The 19,591-nt window shown below is 40.5% G+C and overlaps 1 protein-coding gene across 1 annotated transcript in view; it reads left to right on the top strand.

Annotated features, from left to right (window-relative positions):
* PRMT3 (protein arginine methyltransferase 3) overlaps window positions 1-18,999 on the top strand; it is a 53,618-nt gene extending 34,619 nt beyond the window's left edge. Inside the window, exons 13-15 of the mRNA XM_059474073.1 lie at window positions 7,985-8,035; window positions 8,229-8,316; window positions 18,367-18,999. Coding sequence (XP_059330056.1) covers window positions 7,985-8,035; window positions 8,229-8,316; window positions 18,367-18,476 — 249 coding nt within the window. The 3' untranslated portion in view covers window positions 18,477-18,999. The remainder of the gene's footprint in view (window positions 1-7,984; window positions 8,036-8,228; window positions 8,317-18,366) is intronic.
* Window positions 19,000-19,591: the final 592 nt, after the last annotated feature.

The following is a 19,591-nucleotide window of genomic DNA, read 5'->3' as shown; positions in this document are numbered from 1 at the left end:
TTTTTTAGATATGAAGATTTTAAAATATCTTCGCTATTTTTGTGGAGTATTTTTTGTAAATAAAGCAATTTGTAAATCCATCTTTATATACTTGTTCTTCATTTCAAAGCAGCTTTTCCTCAGCCATGCAAGTGTGGAAGCAGATTTGGTTCTCTTATTCCTGATGTTGCCATCAACATTGCTGATAGCAGAGCAATTTTACCATCAGAACTAGGGCTGTCTGTTGAATAATCTGTCCTTAGAAACAGGCAAATCATTATCATTGTTATTTAGTAGGTGTGTACAAATACTTCATATTTACTTGTCGTTATCACCAAATTAGGTGAATACACAGTAACATTTTGGGGTTTATTAAATGGAAGTCTATATTAGGCATCTTTTAAGACATCTTTTTAGGCATCCTTTTAAGACATCTTCTAAGACATCTTTCCAGACATCTTTTTGTCATTAAAAGATGACCAAAGCAGATGTAGGGGCACATGTTATTTGGGGTACATGTCACGTAGGGTTCTGTTATTTGTTCCGGGGACCCTCCTGCAGAGCAGCTGGGGGTTTGCAGTGTCCCTGGCTGTGTGGGTGGCTTTCCCTGCTCCCTGCCATGCCCTGTGTGCATGCAGAGCAGTGGGAGGCAGACCTTCCTGCACTGGTGTGTCAGCAGCGTGGAGTGCACAGCTGCTCTCACTGAACTTGGGTTTGCAGAGGCTTTGCACTGATGGGGAGTAATTCAGCAGGTAGTTAGAGAAAAGGCTGTGGGCTCCTCTGGTTGGAGTGTGCAGCATAAGAGTTGAATAGCTAAGCTCTCAGCTGGCATCTTTAGAAATAACAGCCTTATCAGGGTCTGCTGCTTCCTCCAGCAGCCTGTTTGTCTGTCTTTGCTAACAGGACAGAACGCTGGAAAGGCTGACAGGAGTCAGAGCCACGATTGCAGTTTGTTAGCAGCTCATCACCACACTGGCTTTAGTCATGGCTTGGAACACCCCCAGGGTCCCTCAGGCAGGAGAGGCTGCCCTTCATGGTTCTGTGGCAAAGCCATAGAGTGCTTTGGCTTGGAAGGGATCCTAAAGATCACCTGGTTCCACCCCTGCCATGGCCAAGGGGTGCCACCCTGGATCAGGTGGCTCCAAGCACCACCCAGCCTGGCCTGGGACTGCAGGGCTGGGGCGTCCCCAGCTTCTCTGGGCAACTGTGCTGGGCCTCACTCTCTTCACAGTCAGAACTTCTCCTAATACCAACTCTGAATCTCTCCTCTTTTAGTTTAAAACCGTTCCCCCTTGCCCTGTCACTATCTGCCCATGTAAAACAATGCTCAATTCCTCTAAAATCTGTCCTTAGTTTTCCTCAGCTGTTTTCTGGGTTTGGATGAAATGTACTAAGGACATGAATGCCCAGCCATCGTGGTGAGCGTGTGTAAAATAGAGAAGCTGTGCAGTTCACAAAACCAAGAGCATAACATTGACACATCTGATTTGTTTGTCCTTCCACCTATTTGAAACTACTCTCATACTTCTGTGTGACCAAAAAAACCCCTAGCAGAGTACTAGGTCATGCTCATCAGAGATTAATCTCATGTCTTACTGGTGGTGCATCTTGAGTGTATTTCAGATGCTCCTGTAATACATTGAGTCATAGCCTTAAAAAATTATTAAGGCTCTAAATAGTTTTTTTTCTTCCAGATGTTCAAGAAATTAAATAAGTCTTCCCAAAAAATTCTAATACACAAGAAATAAAAAAATTATTGAGCAAAAAGAAACATTCTAAGTATGGTCTTTTATGTGCTGGTTAGTCTTTTAGAAATTTTGAGACAGGGTGGTGAGGTAGTTTAGTGCTTTTTTCTGAGAATATATTGCTTCTGTTAATTTTTTTTCTTCATTCCTTGCATGCTTTGCCACAAAGAAGCATTTTGTAGCATTACTTTTATATATGATTATCTTAGCTTTCAAAGATTGAAGGTTTTCAAAGTGTGAAATGGTTGCATGGAATAATTATTTGAAATTGTTCCAAAGTACTTTTATTGCAAGTTGACTTGATTTTGGTCCTACAAAGATAATAGCAGAAAAAGCCCCATCAATTAGCCTCCAGAAGTGCATTTTCCTAATAAAGAGCTAGAGTTTGTCACTGTTGATTTTAATGAGACATCTGGCTAATATCAGTTAGTAGATGCTGCTAGAAAAATACTCCATTAATTGTATTCTAAGTTGATCACTGTGTGAGCTTTTGAGATAAAATATAATGGTGATTACCCTCAGTACAGAAATCAATTGACAAACTTTCTCTTTTGTTTGCAAGCATTTCCCCTGGGAGTCCATCAAGGTTGATCTTTCCTAGCTGAATAACAATATCCCCTGAGAGGAAAATGGCAGTATCCCTTCATTGCTCCCAGGAGATTTTGTCAAAGAGCAGGGTATGTGTAGTGGGAGGGAGGAAGGGGGTGAAGGAAGGATAATGAACTGGAGGACGTGACTGATATGTTAAAACCTTCAGGAGGAAAAAGGAAGTTGAGTTGACTAGAGAAAATAATTCTGACTAAGGAAAAAAAATCTTTTCTTAAGTGTTTGGCAGTTTCATTTCTTACTATCAGATCTTCCATTTGGGAGCCAACTAGAAGTATTACCGTATGAATCTTTGGTTCCAACCTTCGGTGAGAAACTAAATTTATTAAGCTAAAGTTGGAAATTGGTGTGGGTACCACAGTTAAATCCACCTTGAGTGCCTGATTTCTGAGTAAAGGAAATACTGCTCTACCATGTTACAAAGCAGGTATTATCCTTCTCATCTCTTTACTTATCTGCAGCCTTCTCTGCAGTGACATCCAGATTATTAATCTTTAAAGCACAAAATTGCTGGGTTTTAATTGCCAGGGGTTTCTTTTCCCCGTGATAAAAGCGCAGCAGCTCTGCTGCATGGATGACAAACATTCCATCTCCATGCTTGGATAAACTCCCTCAAAAGCACATTATCTCCCACTTCTGTGGCCAGCTGTCTAATTGTATTTGTTGTAGCCACTCACTGTTGGAACATGATATTGGTGAGGAGCAAGAATGATAAATTACTCACTGTAGGTGATAGTGATGATGATAATTTTTAATTTCCTTGTTCCTAAGTGAATTGGTAAGGCTGCCTTTGAGTTCTCATAAGGAAAGGAGCAGTCTCATTTGTTTTGTCCTGTTAAAATGCTGCATGTACAGCCAGCCATTTTCTTTAGGAAAAAGTCTTTGTACTCAGATGTATTTGAATTAAAATTTAGATTTTTCTTTGCATTTCAGCTAAAGGCTCTGAGTTGAAGATTGTAAATAATGCATACTCATTTACTGTATGTTAAAGCTTTTTCTGGTTTTATTATATTTGGTACATGTTACGTGAATAAATGGGGAGAAAAATAGTCTTGAAATAATTTCTTTGGGAGGGAGGAAAACCAGTGAGAAGACAAGTGAATCTTACTGGAAGGACCTGCTTAAATAGCAGGTTTTTCATGTGTTTGCATGGACACTTTAGAAACCCTCAGTAATGAATGAAGACCTTAAGCTACATGAACTCTTCATCAGAATGGTGGGTTGACAAAATCAAGCAGGAGTTTGTGGCTGCTATTTTAATTTGAGGAATATTTTATTCCTAGCTTTTGAACTCTTGGTGACCTTTGTAGGATGTTGCTCTGCAGCCTCAGTAGTGTATATCTATTAATGTATATCTAATCCTTAATGTTTCCTTCATTCCTTATTTGGCCACCTTAGTTCCCTGGCTAAATACATTGGCTTTGTTTTGGAGTTTTTGTCCTCATAGCTTGCCTTTTCTCCTGGCAAGTTGTTTGAGAACAGGAACAATAATATTTTGGTAGTGTTTTCTAATATTTACTGTCCTTTGAGGCTTGAGCATGTGTCAGGCTGGAGTTGTAATTTTTTATTACCAGTTTAGAAGTCATTTTTTTGTTTTCCTCTTTCATGGTATTCAGGAGACTGGCACTTGAAAGATTTTTCCAAAGAAGGTTTAAGTTCTTACTGATTAGTTGTAGGTGAAGTTGTAAATGAGCTGTCAAAGGTGTCACAAAAAGATGAGAGAAATTGCAGTAGTAGAAAAAACAGCTATCATTATGCTTAAAAAAATAAAAAACAAGAGGAAAAAGAATCAAAGGCAGTAGTTGTAAAGCATCATTTAGAATTTATGGAGAAGTTATTTTTCTTTAGCTTGACTTTTAAAAAAGATGTTTAGTTTGACTTGTAAAAAAGATGTTTAATGGAAGTCTGGCCACCCCTATATTTCATTTTAATATGCATATGTCTGTGATTGCTTCTAGTGTAATTTTTTTTTCCTTATATTTTGCTGCGTGTGATAAATTACACAACAAGAGGGGATGACTGACTTGTACTTCAAGTGGTAGATATTGGAAATCTCTTTCTTTGTGGTATTGCATATGTAATAGATGCTTGTGATTATTATAGCTGCTGTAATTTGGAATACTGTTCAAAAGTCAATGAAAGGAAAACATTTTGAACTTCACTTTTACAGAAGTATTTCTCTGAAATGCACCTAAACATAAAAGATACATAACTGTACATTTCAACATAAACATCAACAAGTTACAGAAGGAAAGAAGGGAAGGTATAAATTCCTTAAAAGAAGACAGTAAGCAAACCCACAATATTACAGCTAGTTTTTTGTTACCAAGTATTTCAGCTTTGGTTTGTGTCAGTTTTTAGCAACACATCAGTTTCTGAAGTGGTACAGGGTTTACATAGTACAGCTGGAGAGTGTTGGTGATGTTTTGGTTTAGGGGTTTTTGGACTCCCTGTGATGCTATCAGATTTTAGTTTTGCAGAGCTCTTTCAGGGAAGACTGAACCATTGGCTCAGTTGGTCAGAGCACAGTGCTCACAATGCCAGGGTTGAGGCTTTGGGTTAATCCCATATGGGCCATGAGCTCAATGATCCTTGTGAGTCCCTTGCAACCCAGAATATTCTGTGACTCCCACTGCTTCATGTAAAAGCAGAAATTCTAATGGTTTGTATCCAGCTTTTTGCAGAATGCTGAGAGGACAAATAATTAGAACTGTGTTGTGCCTCTGTGCCCTTTGATACTTTTCTGGAGGCATACATAGAATTCTTTAATTGGAAAAGACCTTCAAGATGATTGAGTCCAACCTGTAACCCAGCACTTCTGAGTGCAGCCTAATCCATGTCCCCAGGTGCCACATTGACATGACTCCAGTCACTCCAGGGATGGTGCCTCCACTGCCCAGTTTTAACTTGACATTAACTTGACAGCATTTTGAGAAATTCCCAGACCTGTTCACAGGAGCCTCAGTATCTTGAGCAATAATATTTTTCTATTTTTGGTTTCTTCTGGCTCAACAAATATTTCAGTGTTCAATATTGAAGGACATCTATCCATTTTAGAACATAACAAGAAGAAATTAATGGGTCAATGTAGAGCTCTTGTTCTCTGTAATCCCTGGAGCTCTGATTAAGGTGATCTTTTTGATGTGTAATAGTTATTATTACTACTCTGGATTAGCTATTCAAAGTCGGTGTTTCGGGTTGTTTCAGATAGGGAAACCACTGATACTGTAAAGAATAAAATAGTTATTTATCTAGTAATTTACAAAAGGTACAAATCCTGTTTCCCTTAACACAGCAGAGGCAGCAGGGAACATTTTCTTTGCTTGTAACTTTTCAACCTGAACTTGACCCCCAAAAATAGTTCTCTGGAGCCTTTTGTCAGGGTAGCACGTAGGGTGTTTCTGTCACCTCTTGTTACCAAGTGTATGAACATTTGCATCCGCCTTGGCTAGGTCTGTCTGCTGGAGCTCTTGGCTTTTTGATCCAAGATGTAGCTGGATTGGCTCGTTTTCTCTGGAAGCCAGATTTTTTTTTTTCTCCTCGATTTGTTTTTGGTGTCACAACTTTGTTCTCCTGCAGTAATCACATCCTAATTCTTATTTGGAAGTATATCAGCAGTATTGAGCTGATGGTTGAAAAATATTTTCTATGACTTGCTAGATCTCTGACTAATGTCCAGAAAAGATTGTGCATCAATAAAAGTAGTCTGATGGGTCAATAGAACTTTGTCAAAACCTTCTCAGTCTTTACTCAAAAGACATATTAGAGACAAGGCTTCAATTCACTTAGGAATGAGATTCTCAGAGTGAGTGATAGGACTTTACTAAAGGGCAGGAAGAGTTGCTGTTTCCACTGTGTGATGCTCATTTGTCATGGAGGGCTCTCAGTGTCTCCATGGCTTGTTTTGTATTTTAATCCTTTAGCCACATTGGAGTTTGGAACTTGCCAGGCTTGTCTGGAGTGCTTTGTTGAAAAGCAGGTACTTTAGCACAGTTTTACTGGTTTAATGCATTTGATTCTTCATTGTGTTGGCAACATCTGTTTTGGATTTAGACTAGAGAGGAAAAATACCAGAATTGACTTCTTCATATTATATATTACATAGTGATGAAACTCTATTCCCTAATTCTGTAAACATGTTTTACTTTTTTTTTTCCATCACTATCTTGTGTGAATCTGTATGAAGGGTGTGCTATAGAAACTGTCCTTTTTAGCCCTTCAGAACAGGCAGTTTCCTGGTGCTGGCCTAGGAGAAGAGCCCTGGTGCAGTAAGAGAGAGGTTCCAGTGGGTTGCTGGCAGTGAGTTTTCATGGGACAGGCTGGCCATCATTGCACTGGTACATCCTTCCTTTGGATGCAGCTGATAGGGGAGAGACCCTTCCTCCCATGGCAGGGATGGAGAGAGTCCCCAGCTGAGTAACTTCAGCCCACTGTGGTCACTCAAAAACTCTCTTTGGGTTATTTCTTCAGGCTGGTGTGATAGAAAAGCACAACTGCCTTGGGACCAGGGTCTGATGTGCTTTAGCCTTTTCACAGGACAGGACAAAGCAAATAAAGGTGAGCATGGACAGGATTTCACAGGTGGAACTGAAGTGAATGTTTTATTAGCATCTTCCAGGTGTTTGTTTCGGTTTCTGGGACTCTAACAAGGCATTTTCTTGTCAGGAAGGCAGTCCAGCGTTAAAAGACTGAGTTGTGATAGTGTCAATATAGTGTTTTGTGTGTGAACATTTTATATCTATTAGTATTAGGAGGAAATTCTTCCCTGTGAGGGTGGTGTGGCACTGACACAGGTTGCCCAGAGAAGCTGTGGAAGTGTTCAGGGTGAGGTTGGATGGGGATGGAGCAACCTGGCTTGGTGAAGTTGTCCCTGCCCACAGCACAGGGTTGGGAACAACATGATCTTTTAGGCTCCTTCCAACCCAAAGTAGTCCATGATTTCTTTTCCTATTCAAACTGGAAGAAAAGTGCCACTAATGAATTAGGCACTGAAGAGAGAGGCTGTGGATGCTAGGAGTGGGATGGCAGGAGGAGCAGAGAAGGAATCATATGAAGCGTTGCTGTTAGAATCTGTTAGCTGCTGGAAGGGCCAGCAGGAAGCATTTGTGAGTGTTTTTCCTCATCTGTGTGTGTAGTAAGGAAGAAAAGGATTCCCTGCCTGGTTGTGCTCTGCCTCTGTCCGCAGGGAGCTTCTGTGGAAATTCCTGTTTAGCCACACAGGGAGGGAACAAATCCTGCAGAATCCCTCGTGGGAGGGATATTGGTGTGAGTTTGCTGAGGGTCATGGGCAGGAGGAGGTCTGAGTTGTGTGCTTGTGGGTTTGCACACCTGAAAGGCTGTTTTCTCACATATCATTCTGGTTGCAGTTAAGGTGAGTGGGTTGTTTTGGAAATTCATACTAAGATCTGATGTGTAATAAAATGCAGTTACAGTGGGCTGAATATTCTCAAATGGAGCAAAAGTATAATGGCAGCTTTTTTTTTTTTAACCTAGGATTTCTAGCATACTTGAAAGCATAAATATAAGCTTGTTCCTCTTGGTAAACACTTGACAAGAAGTAGAAACTTCAATAAGTGCATATATGAATCACAGACTTTTTCTTGAGTGTCATTGTTATTCCTTTATTGTATTTACATTTTCACCTCTTTTTATAGGCAATTGCTGGTTACTTTGATGTATTTTTTGAGAAGAACTGCCACAACAAGGTGAGCATTTGGAGTTATGCATTTTAAAAATGTCTTTGAGAGATGAAGATTTTATTTTGTGTCAAGGTGTTTGGCAGTGAGTCTGTTTTGCTGTAGCAAAGCCTGCATATGCATCTGTGTTTAGTAATTGATTGATGTGGTGTGATATGAAAAAGATTGTTTTTAATCAAACTCTTGAACTCTCCCATTGCAGGTCTTATTTTCAACGGGTCCCCAGTGTACCAAAACACACTGGAAACAGACAATCTTTCTCCTGGAGAAGCCAATTCCTGTAGAAGCAGGTATATCTAAATTCAGTTGGGTTGCAACAATAATTGTGTTACAGTGCTGTTACCATTAAAGCTAGATACAAAATACTTCAAAATTTACATAAATTTCAAGTTCAGGAAGAGCTAGTAAATAAATCTTTCAGCTGCTGTTAAAGGAATTTTTTTGTCTCATCAAACCAGGGAAGCATCTGCGTACAAAATTCTGGTTTAAAATTATACATAAATATATGCATGAGTATCTTGCCAGTGGACATAACTCTTATACTTGTATAGCTGCATCCTGGAATTCTGGTGAGAAGAGTTCTGTATCAAAGCATTTCTGATGCAGAATAATGTAAGACCAGAAAACTGCTATGGGCATTCTCTTAATTTTGACATTACTAATATTCTGAAGTATCAAATTTGTCAAGTGGTTGCACAGGATTCCTTGTAGCCCTCCTGAAGTGTCCTGTATTTAAAGGGATCATGCATATATGCATGGGTTGTATCTGCCGCAGTGGGGTTATTCTGGAAAATGAAAACACTTTTAAAGAACTCACAGCCATGAACTTGAAGTATTGAATAGCTTTGCTTGGTACACTGTAAAGTTTTATAAAATGGTTAAGTACTGTCATGAGTTTCACCTTGAATTTGATGCAAGTAGAAGGGTTTTCATTGTCATCAGGGATAAGCAAAATTCAGATGATAAACTGTTGAGGTGAGGTTTTGAAAACTATAAAGTGATGCTTGTTAGTGATTTAATTAGTTCTGTTCTTGAGGTCTTGAAGGCACATTTTGTGCAAGTAGTCAAATATTCCTTGTTTTATAGCAAGGACACAAGTATATCTATGACTCGTTGAATGACCATGCAAGAGGATGGACATGCCACAGATGAACAGACCTTAACCTCTTATTCCTGTAGAGCTTTCTTTCAGACTCTCACAGACTTTTTACAATCCGAGGAAATGGAGCAGTTACATTTTCATGCTGTTATTTTATTTGTGTCCATTTGGCCACCAGATATTTACTGTTGAACTCTCACCCAGTGATGAATCAGTTGTCTTTGGGAGCCCCTTTTCTTTACACACTAGCAGAACCAAAGGAGGAGCCTCAGAATGGGGCTCATTTTTGCTGGGCAGTTAATAAACTCATGGTAATGTGAGGCTCTGACCTGAGCAGTTTGTAAATAGATCAGGCATACTGGGGGGAAAGCATAGAAAATGTTGTGTGGATGCTTCTGCACTCAATTGAACTGTAAAGTTCCCTCTTCCAGCTACCAGACATGACAACTTTTTACCAGGAGCTTCTTTCCTAGAGGCACTGAGGTTTGTGATACCTGACATATCACTTCTGTCTTTCATGCTTTGAATTTTTATTCTTAAACAGTTTTTATTTGCACTTGAAGTCCTGTAATTTCTTGGGGTGCACCCATGCTTTGGTGCATTCCTACTTGGCTTGTGTTCTCTGCAGATTCTCTTTCTAGACAAGCCTGACTAAGATCTCCTTGCTGCTGCTTATTAAATCTCAATGTCATAGAGTGATTTTTAAAAAGTGCAGTGACATTTATTAAAATATGCACATTATTTCATATTACAGAGATCATTTGACATTTTTCAACTGTGTGAAATTACTGGAGGTGTGGTGACTTTCTGAAGGCAACTGCAGAAACAATGTGCCCTGCTTGTGTGAACCCGGCCAACTTGACCTTCAAGATCACTTGTGCTGTAACTCCTTCCTTCTTTATTAGCTCGTATTTCTTAACGTTATTCCCATAACAAATCTTGTTACAGCTGTTTCTCTTTCTTGCTGCCTGTCTCCTACTCTTTGTAATTATTTAAATTCCCCTTTCCCATTCTGTCTGCTTTTATATCTTACATGAAATTACCACTTACATCTAGGATTGTCTGCCTTTTGCTTCTAGTGCCCAAGAAGATTGAGAGAAACTCCTGATGTAATTTCCTTTTCTTTTGTAATGCCAGTCTTAATTTCTGTGGGATATTTGTTGGTTGTTGATGACATAAGCCCATGCAGAAGGTGCTTCCTGGTACTTACATAGGAATGTATGTTAATTTACATGATTTTTCTAGAAAAACCATTCCCTCTCTTGATCGCTTGACTTTGATCCTTCTCCTTCATTGTTCCAAAAATCTTTCTGTTCAAGACATGTTGTTGTGAGTACAGATTTCCCTATCTTCCTTTTTTATATTCTTCTCTTTGTCTAAATAGTGACGTGAATATTCATCTTGATAATTTGTCATTAGCCAATTTTTTTTGTTTTTTCAGTCTTTCCATTTTCTCAGCTAAACAAACTGTTCAAGCTCATTTTGCAGCCTATTTCAACGTGCACTTCCAGCTGTTTCTCCTGTCCCACTTGTTAATGAATTTGCACCACTCCTCATTGAGCCTGGCATGTTGAACTGAGCTCCACTGTGCCTGAGCTTTTAGGGAAGCCTTGTCTTCAGAAGGGCTTTCCTCAGTGCAGATGAACTGGAGGCAAAAGTAGCTGTATTAGATTAAACATCATCATTTGAAGCCTTTCCATCCATCCATCCCTGTGTTTACTGGTGTTCATCAGCCCTCTGGAGAAATTCTTAGATTCAGAAATACATCATGGCAATTGAAGGAACATCAAAGAATATGTACTAAATATATTGACTAAATATATTCATGGGATCATTAAGGTTGGAAAAGACCTTTAGGATCATTGAGTCAAGTCATTAACCCAGCACTTCCAAGGACACCACTGTAAGAGACTGAATGAGAGATGCAGGACTTCAGGGGTCTCCAAAATGCAATTTATTGTATCCAAGATGTTACAGCAGTCCAGGGTGGTGGGTGACAGAGCTGTGCCTACAGCTGTCAGCTCCAGCTGCAGGCAGGCCTGGACACCCTTTGGTTTTGGTTACATTGCATTATAGACTTTTCTGTAGGTTACAATGCGTTACAGACTTTTCTTTGCTGAGCATCTTAATGCAGTAGAACCAATCTATACCTTAACCATTATCTATAGCCTATCATAACTGCTATAATTACCATATTCATGTCACTGTTCTCCAGTCACTAACAGTCAGTACATTACAGTTTAAGCCAGAAGTTGTTTTTCAGTTTTCTTGCAGTGGAAAAGTCTGAGACCTTTTTCCTAGTTGCCACATTTGCTGACTTGTTTGCCTGTGCTTTCTAACTAACACACCCTTTGCCTCCTTGGTTATCCAGTGAGACTGGCTCAGCAATTCTTTTCTTCTACATCAAAACTTGCTTCCATCTCTATTCCTTCATCAGACCCTACATTTAAAATCTTTCTGCCAAGCACACATATCTGTGAGACTTCTTTGTCAAACTTTCATCCTTCCCATCACACCACTAAACCATGTCACTGAGTGACACATCTACAGTTCCCTGGGCAGCCTGGTCCAGTACTTTACAACCCTTTCCATGAGAAATTTTTCCTAATGTCCAACCCAGGTGCAACCTGATGCCATTTCCTCTTGTCCTGTTGCTCATGACCTGGCAGAGGACCAGCTCCCACCAAGCTCCTTGCAGGGAGTTGTAGAGAGCCAGAAGGCTGTAGAGAGCTCTGAGCCTTCTTTTCTTTAGGTTGGGCCCCCCCAAGCTCCCTCAGCCCCTTCTCATCAGACATGTGCTCCAAAGCCTGCCCCAGCTCAGTTCCCTCTCTGGACACACTCCAGCACCCCAAAGCCTTTCTTGTGGAGAGGAGCCCAAAACTGACCCCAGGACTCAAGGTGGGGCTCAGCAGTGCCCAGAGCAGGGGGACAGTCCCTGCCCTGGTCCTGCTGGCTGCACTACTGCACATCCAAGCCAGAATGCCATTGGTCAAGATAAACTCTTCTTTCTTTCTAGTAAATGTGTAAAAATAAACAGAAATAATGCAACTTGAGTCTAACACTAATCTGGCCAGTGTTACCCTGATGGCGTTCGCTTGTAGCTTTTTAATAGGTAGGGAAAGAAGAATTTGCTAGTGGAAAACGCATTTTAAATGTGTTCTTGTTTTGAAAGCATCTTTCAGACAGAGCAGTGGCTGTTTTTCCCCAGTGAAGAAAAATGGTTCCCTCAGATTTTTAGTTCTGAGTAAAATAGTAAGGCTGGCTAAAAGTCCCTTATCAGATGCTTTATGGCTTCTGGGGCCATGCCTGGAGTGGTTATAAAGCACTGATTGTATTTGGTTTTGCTCTGTAAAAGAGGTTGAGCTTACAGATATCCAAACCTACTGGGTATTTAACTGGAAAATGCTCCTTTATGCCATGGCAAAATTGTTTTGTTCTGCAGTATGAACTAGCTAATTTTCTCAGCTGTTTGATGCCAGGGTGTTTGTTGTAAAAATAGATCTATTTTCTCAGCCATAAAAAGGACGGAATGTTTGATCTATTCTAATGATAGCAGAATCGAGCAGTTGCAAGCCAAAGGATGGGTCTTGGAGCTCATCCTGCCTCCTTTGCTGCTCCTGCACTCCAGGTGTGATGTTTGTGCATCTCTGGGATGAGGTGGGAGAGGTTCATTCTGGCTCCAAAGGTCTGGACAGCGAGGCAATAAAATCCACACCTAATTAATACTGATTGTTTGCCACTGAGTTTCAGTGTGATACCTGTGGTAGGTAGAGCTGTATATAATGGGAATATGCAAACTGATATACTTAATGGCTAATTGCTGTTCACTTCTTCAGATATAATGTGTGAGGGGGGGATAGCCTCTTACTACTCATGTGTTCTGAAAAACCAGTTTTCTTCCTCATGGACGGTGACAAGAGACCTGAAGCTGATTTTCAGCCAAGTGAAACAAAATAGCATCAGCATGTTGGATATGCTTTAACTGTTTGGCAAGCAATTAAAATTAAATTGGAGAAAGAAGCAATATATCCTGAGTTTTCTCAGACAAAACAGTGATGTATTGTAGGCTCCCTACAGAGTACATTCTCCTAGAGCCCTTTTAATAGCTTGAACATGTCCTTATTTTGAAGATGGAAATTGAGATCCAAAGCAGTGTCTTTTTCTCCTCAATGGTCAAAAATTAGTCCCTTCCTTTTGTTGTTTGTTGAAATACTCCTGCTAAGCAAACAAAAAATGATGACATTCTCATTTGGTTGTCTCAAGAATTTACTACATAAATCAAATGCTTACAAAAAATTATTATTTTAAAGGGCCCACAGAATCTTTTCAATAACAATGCCTTAAGTTAAAACCCAGCTCTGTATGCAGGCAAATGCTATTAGCAATAAAACAGCCTATTGTCAACATTGTGTGCTTTTGCTATTGCCTTGCAGTGAAAATAAAACCTTGATTTGTTTTTCTGTGGTGTTAAAGGGGCTAGCACAGCAAAGCTGGAGCAGAACTCACATGACTGAGCTCGTGTAAAATCCTTGATTATCTTTAGTCCCTCGTCTCTGTAATTGGAAAGCTGTTTGTAAATTTACAAACTGAAAGACTGTTGATCTGTCTACTTAGACAGCACTATGAAAAGTAGGAAAACAACACTAGCACGATTAATCTGTCTGAATGTTTTGATCCTATATTGAAATACTTCTATATTGTGCATCCCAGTTGGATAATTTGGCTCCTAATTAAGATTTTAGTGTCTGTTTTGCCTGTCTACAGCTGCAACACGGTGTCTGTAGGAGTCTGTCGCATTTATTTGCAAGTGGCACCTCCAAAAATGATGCTGGCTTTTAAAATCTAGTAAATGTTAAAACCTGAATTTTGAGGTCACACTAAGTCTGGCAAGTCTTATGTTGTGTTTATCAAAATCTCCATTTTAAAATTATCATGCTGACTTTTCAGGAACATTTTCAGGTGTGTGTTTTAGGGCACTAAATTGAGAGAATCTCTTCTCATGGCTGTACTAGAAATCCCGTATTTAGACAGGAAAACTTGGATGGACTGATGGCACAGATGTTATTTTGGGTACCTCCCTTTGCAAGTTCTTCAGCTGTGAGGGAATATGGTTCAAACAGCAACAACAATCTGGTTTTCTCAGAATTTTGTCACAGTGCTGAGAGAAAGCTTGGGACAAGACTATACAGTTTGGGAATCTCAGTACAAGAAGTGGTGAATTAAGCTAGTTGTAGGTGAGTGAGTTTGGGCACTGCAGCTCTGCACTGTGGAGGACCTGGCTGTCACCATTCCCTGTGGCAGCTCTGTGTGCTGCCTGAGCTGTCTGGGGATCTCTGCAGAGCACACAGCTTACCTCAAGCAGCCACACAAACCTGGCTTGCCTCACCCAGCTGGCAGTGCTCACTTCTTTGCAGCAGCCTTGCTCCTGGTTTAAATTATACATAAATATATGCATAAATTATACATAAATATATGCATGAGTATCTTGCAAGATATGGGCATATCTCTTATACTTGTATAGCTGCATACTGGAATTTTGGTGAGAAAAGTTCTGTATCAAAGCATTTCTGATGCAGAAAATTGGAGGACCAGAACACTGCTATGGACATTCTCTTTATTTTGACATTGCTCATACTCTGAAGTATCAAATTTGTCAAGTGGTTGCACAGGATTCCTTGTAGCCCTCCTGAAGTGTCCTGTGTTTAAAGGGATCATGGATATATGTATCTGCCACACTGGGGTTACTCTGGAAAATGAAAATGCTTTTAAAGAACCCGCAGTCGTCTTTCTTGAGCAGTTGAAAAGTGTCAATTTGGTACAAAAAAATCCTCAGGGAATATACTCAGAACGTGCATGGAGTAGACAGAGCCTCAGGATAGTTCCAGCAGAGGGTGAGCAGTGATGCAGCAGAAGGCAAACAGCTGATGAGAGCAGCCAGCCCAGAGGAAGGGCACCACAGATGGGTGATACCAAAGGGCAGTGGCTGCTGCTTGCATTGCATCTCACTGGCTTGGGGATTCAGTGGGAGAAGTGCCCAGAGGGGAAGGGGGCACTCTGTGCACTGCTGCAAGTTCCTGAGTTCAAGAGGGTGAGTGGGAAGATAAGGGTAAGTTCCTGAGTTTAAGGGAAATGCTCTTGGTCCCACTGCAAACTGTTTCAGTCTTCCCTTGTTTTCCATTGTCAGAAGATGGGTGGAATATGCAAACCATTTTTTACCCAGAGTAATGCTGTTGAGACATGCTTTTTTTTTCTGTTGCATGCTACAAGTCAGTGTTGCATCAGTTATTTAAACTAGATCATGGTTTAATTGTCAGCTTCCAGCAAGGACAACCATGCTGTGCAGAGCATATCAAATCCTGCTGGTTTGTGACTGGGAAGGCAGAACCCCCCCAGTGGTTCTTTGCATTGTAGGGGATTTGTAAAGGTGCTTTTCACCAGCAGAGCAGTAGTTTTAGGTGTGTTCAGCCCAAAGCCCACTGCAGTTTTCTAGCAGCTCTTTGAAACAATTCCAGTGAGGTCTTTCATAAGAATCTTAAATTTTAATGGTGTTTAGAATAAATAGTGGTTTGAGTGCTGTGTTCTTGTCCCACTGTTAGCTTCACAAAACTTTTCCAGGGAACGAAAAGAAGGAAACCTAAAAGACCTTGATTGCTGGCTGCCTTTGGCAACTCTTTTGAGTCTTTTTTGGGATCAGAGAGAGAGGAGACACCAAGTTGTATTGAGAGGCAGGGTAGTTCCTCGTGTTACAAACTCATTGCCCTGGGTCACTCCAAGCTTTAAGTGGATGTGATGGATATGCATGCAAGGGACTGTGGATTTCATTTCAGTCTATAAAGCATTTAGATCAAAACCAAGTCTTTAGATTTCAGTCTATAAAGGATTTGATCAAAACCAAGAATCTTTGGTTTTGATCAAATCCTTTATAGACTGAAAAGCCATGAACAGTCCTGATGCTGCAGGATCTCTGCACTGGGAGATGCCTTGGCTCACAGACTGCAGGCTGGCCCCTGTGTGATTGTATTGCACAGACACAAGTGACAGATGCAGTTGCTCATGGTTTTACGGTGGTAAAAGCCACAATCCAGATAAACTGGCTCAAGTGTGCAGAGCACAGGCCCTGCAGAACCTGCAGTCAGACATGCAGTATGTGACAGGGAGTCAGGATGGACACAGGGATGCCTTTTTCCCTGTGCAGGCCAAGCTTACATAGCACTTCTCCTGAATTTTTCTCCTTTTTCTGTTTGGGGGAAAATTTCAAGCCTCTCTGGGGGATAATAAAAATGCAGGGAGGGGATGGTAATGGATTCAGCTTTGTCCTAATCAAACTGCAGTGGCACTGTGTGGTTTACTTGCATTCAGCTGAACGTGATAAGAGCAAGGTGATGCAGCTGAGTCCCAGAGACAGCTTCCTCCAGGCAGCTCCTAGGACAGAGAATGGGGAAAACATCAGTCATTTTCTATCTACATGACATTGATTAATTGTTCAGAACTGCCTTTCAGCTACTGCTGTTGTTTGCTTCAGCCCTCGGAAAAGGCTGCTCCAAAAAGCACATTTAATGTGGCTGCAGCATGAGGAATAGCTGGGAAAAATGAATGGATTGCTTTGTTTCATTAACTGTCTTTACTAACAGAGTCTGAAGGTTCTGTTCTCTGAAGTCAGCTATTTATGAAATTATGTTTAAGTTTCTGCTTCATTTTTATTGTTTTTTATTAATGTTTGAAATGGGAAGATTGAAGTGTGAATTAATTGAAATCATGGAATTTTAGTTTAGAGAGGCTCTTTAGTCTTACTGAATTGTTATCACAGGATGTTAAAATAAATAGGTAATTTTGTAGCAGTTTTGAAGATCAATGTGTTCAAACCAGGCTAAATTTCGTAGCTGGAGTGGGACTATAATGCCTTTTTTCCTTTATCTTGTCCTTCTCTCTGGCAAACCTTTCTCTGTTTAAATAATCTGTGAAACCATTTTCACAATTCTCTGCAAGTTGCATTGTGTTATGTCAGTCTTGTAGTGGTATCTCCAACTAACTGTTACATGATGAAAAAAAACCCAAAATGATCAGATTTATTTTTTTTCTTCTGACCCTTGGTACTACAGTTACTCTTGTAGATAAACCTTTTTGATATTTGTAATACAACCTTTAACAAAATTTCCTGCATTTATAATTTACAATTGGGACTTTCTGTCAGTTTATTGTTTGCAGATGCCAGTTGTGCCAAATGGAGAGCTCCAAAATGCTTCCTGAATTTGAAACCAGCTTAGTTTGAAATTACTATTTGTTTTCTTTTTTTGCAATAAGGAAGCTTTTTATCAGGATGTTAACAGTGGCTTTTAGAATCCCAGTGAGTAATGAGCAGCTGGAAAACGCCTTGGATGCAGTGAGATAGATAGAAAAGTAGCAGCAGTGTGAGTGATGAAGAGGAGGTCTGATGGGAGAGGAGCAGGGAACTTGCTGCTCTAGACTGGGCTCACAACCTGCTCTCATGTGCTCAGCAGAGTCCTCTGTGAGGATGTAGCTCCTGCAGGTTTAAAATGATGGGATGAGGTGGCTCAGCAGTGAACTTCCTAAATGTAGACATTTACAAGTGTCTGTGTTTATATTTCCTGGGTCGCATATTCCTGATTTACAGGTATTCCTTAAATGAAAGGCTTTAGTAAGGACTGAAAAGAAATTGAGATTAGGTTTTTGCCTTTTGTGTAAATGTATTAGGTCTGCGTGTAACTGAAGGACATGCCTCTCAAATGTTATGACACTGACGCCTTCCTGCAATTAATAATATATATACTTGAAATGCCACAGAGATTTTTGTGGTAGTTTCCTGTTAGATTTAGAAAGTACATGGTCAGAATTTAAATGAAATGCAGTGCAAAAACTGAGCACATGGCCCATACAGCAGGGAGGGAATGTGCTTTTGTGGCTGCATGGCTTTAATCCAGGATGGTGAATATATCCCAGGGCTACAGTGGTTTTCCCCAGCCACAAGTGAAACATTTGGCACATCAGTAGTTTGGGTGGACCTCTGAGAAGTGAAGCATCAGCCACAACTTGGCACCTCTCCAGGTTTAACTGCAGTTAAGTTTGACTTAGGTTTCGTGTCAAGAGCTTCAAAAACTTAAACTCTAGACTTTTAAAATTCTGATTGAGAACAGCTCCTTGTGCAACATGGATGCAGTGAATCTCTGCTGTTACTGTGAGTGCTTGAACACTGTAACCAGAGCAATTCCCTCTTGTTTTCCAGGAGAGGCCCTGAGAGGGAAGGTCACGGTGCGCAAGAACAGGAAGGATCCGCGCTCCCTCTGCATCAGCCTCTCAGTGAGGGACACCCAGCAGACCTACAGCCTCCAGTGACACCCTGGCCATGGCTGGGATGGCTCCGCTCAAATGCTGCACTTGGCTGCTGATAACTCTCCTGGAATACCCAAAAATAGTGAACTCCTGTGTTTGTGTGTGTGTGCGCACACAGGAATGTGGAAAAGTTACCTGGAGCTGAGGTTTACAACAAAATCAGATCCTGCTGCTTCACGTGGTGTGAGGAAAGCAAGAAAGATGGGTTTGGGTTACCTGAGACTGCTAGATGAGGAAAAATGAGCCTCAAGTCTTGCTGTAAGGAACAATAAATATGGTCTCTCAAAAATGTTTTATTCTTCCACTGGCAGAATCCTTGTATAGTATTTTTTTGTGAAAGAAGCAGCTTAGTCATGTGTGAGTGCACCTCAACAGTAGCTGGAAAATCCCAATGGGAATAATTTTTGAATTCCAGCTGCAAGATTGGGGCAACAAAGATGGTATTTTTACTACACTGCTGCAGTTTAAAAGTTGTACACATTTCAGTTACATTTGTCTAAATAAATGAACCCAGTGTGATATATAATGCAGTTGCTGCTTTCCTTGTGTTCTGTGTAATTGGAAATTCTGTCTATCCTGTGATGGCTCATTTATTTGTGCCTGCAGTTTTTTCTGTACTAACCTGTTGGGCCATAGGTGGGTGGAAGTGTGTATCTTAGCAGCTTTGGGGAAAACACAACAAACCAAAAGCAGCTGGAGCTGGGAGAGTTTGTTTGGTTTGGCTTCTTACAGAGGCACTGGACACTTAGGGGTTGACTGTTCAAGGGAGGGAGTGTGCATGTAGGGATTCATTTGACCCAAATTGCAACTGGCAACTACAAATTTAATGGGAAAATTTGCAAAACCAGGAAACCTGTGTGTTAGGTATTAGTAGTGTCGTCTAAGTTTGTGTGTGGGAGTGGTTTTTGGGCATTCAGGGGGGTTGTTTTTGGAAAATATGTTTTTGCCATGCTTAGTTATGAAGTCCAGCATTCTGAAGTTTTTAATGTTTAATCCCATAGTTAACCTTTTTCCCAAGGTGTGTTCTTTACCAGTAGTTCTCAATCTCTTTCATGCTGAAGCAATTTGCATTATACTTAGCCCAGAGTCAGAGGAGCTAAGATGGATCATGATTCGCA

The sequence above is a fragment of the Ammospiza nelsoni genome, chromosome 6 (genome assembly GCF_027579445.1).
Source record: "Ammospiza nelsoni isolate bAmmNel1 chromosome 6, bAmmNel1.pri, whole genome shotgun sequence".
NCBI classification, from domain to species: domain Eukaryota; kingdom Metazoa; phylum Chordata; class Aves; order Passeriformes; family Passerellidae; genus Ammospiza; species Ammospiza nelsoni.
The sequence above is the reverse complement of the archived record's forward strand: the minus strand, read 5'-3'. Positions and strand labels throughout refer to the sequence as shown.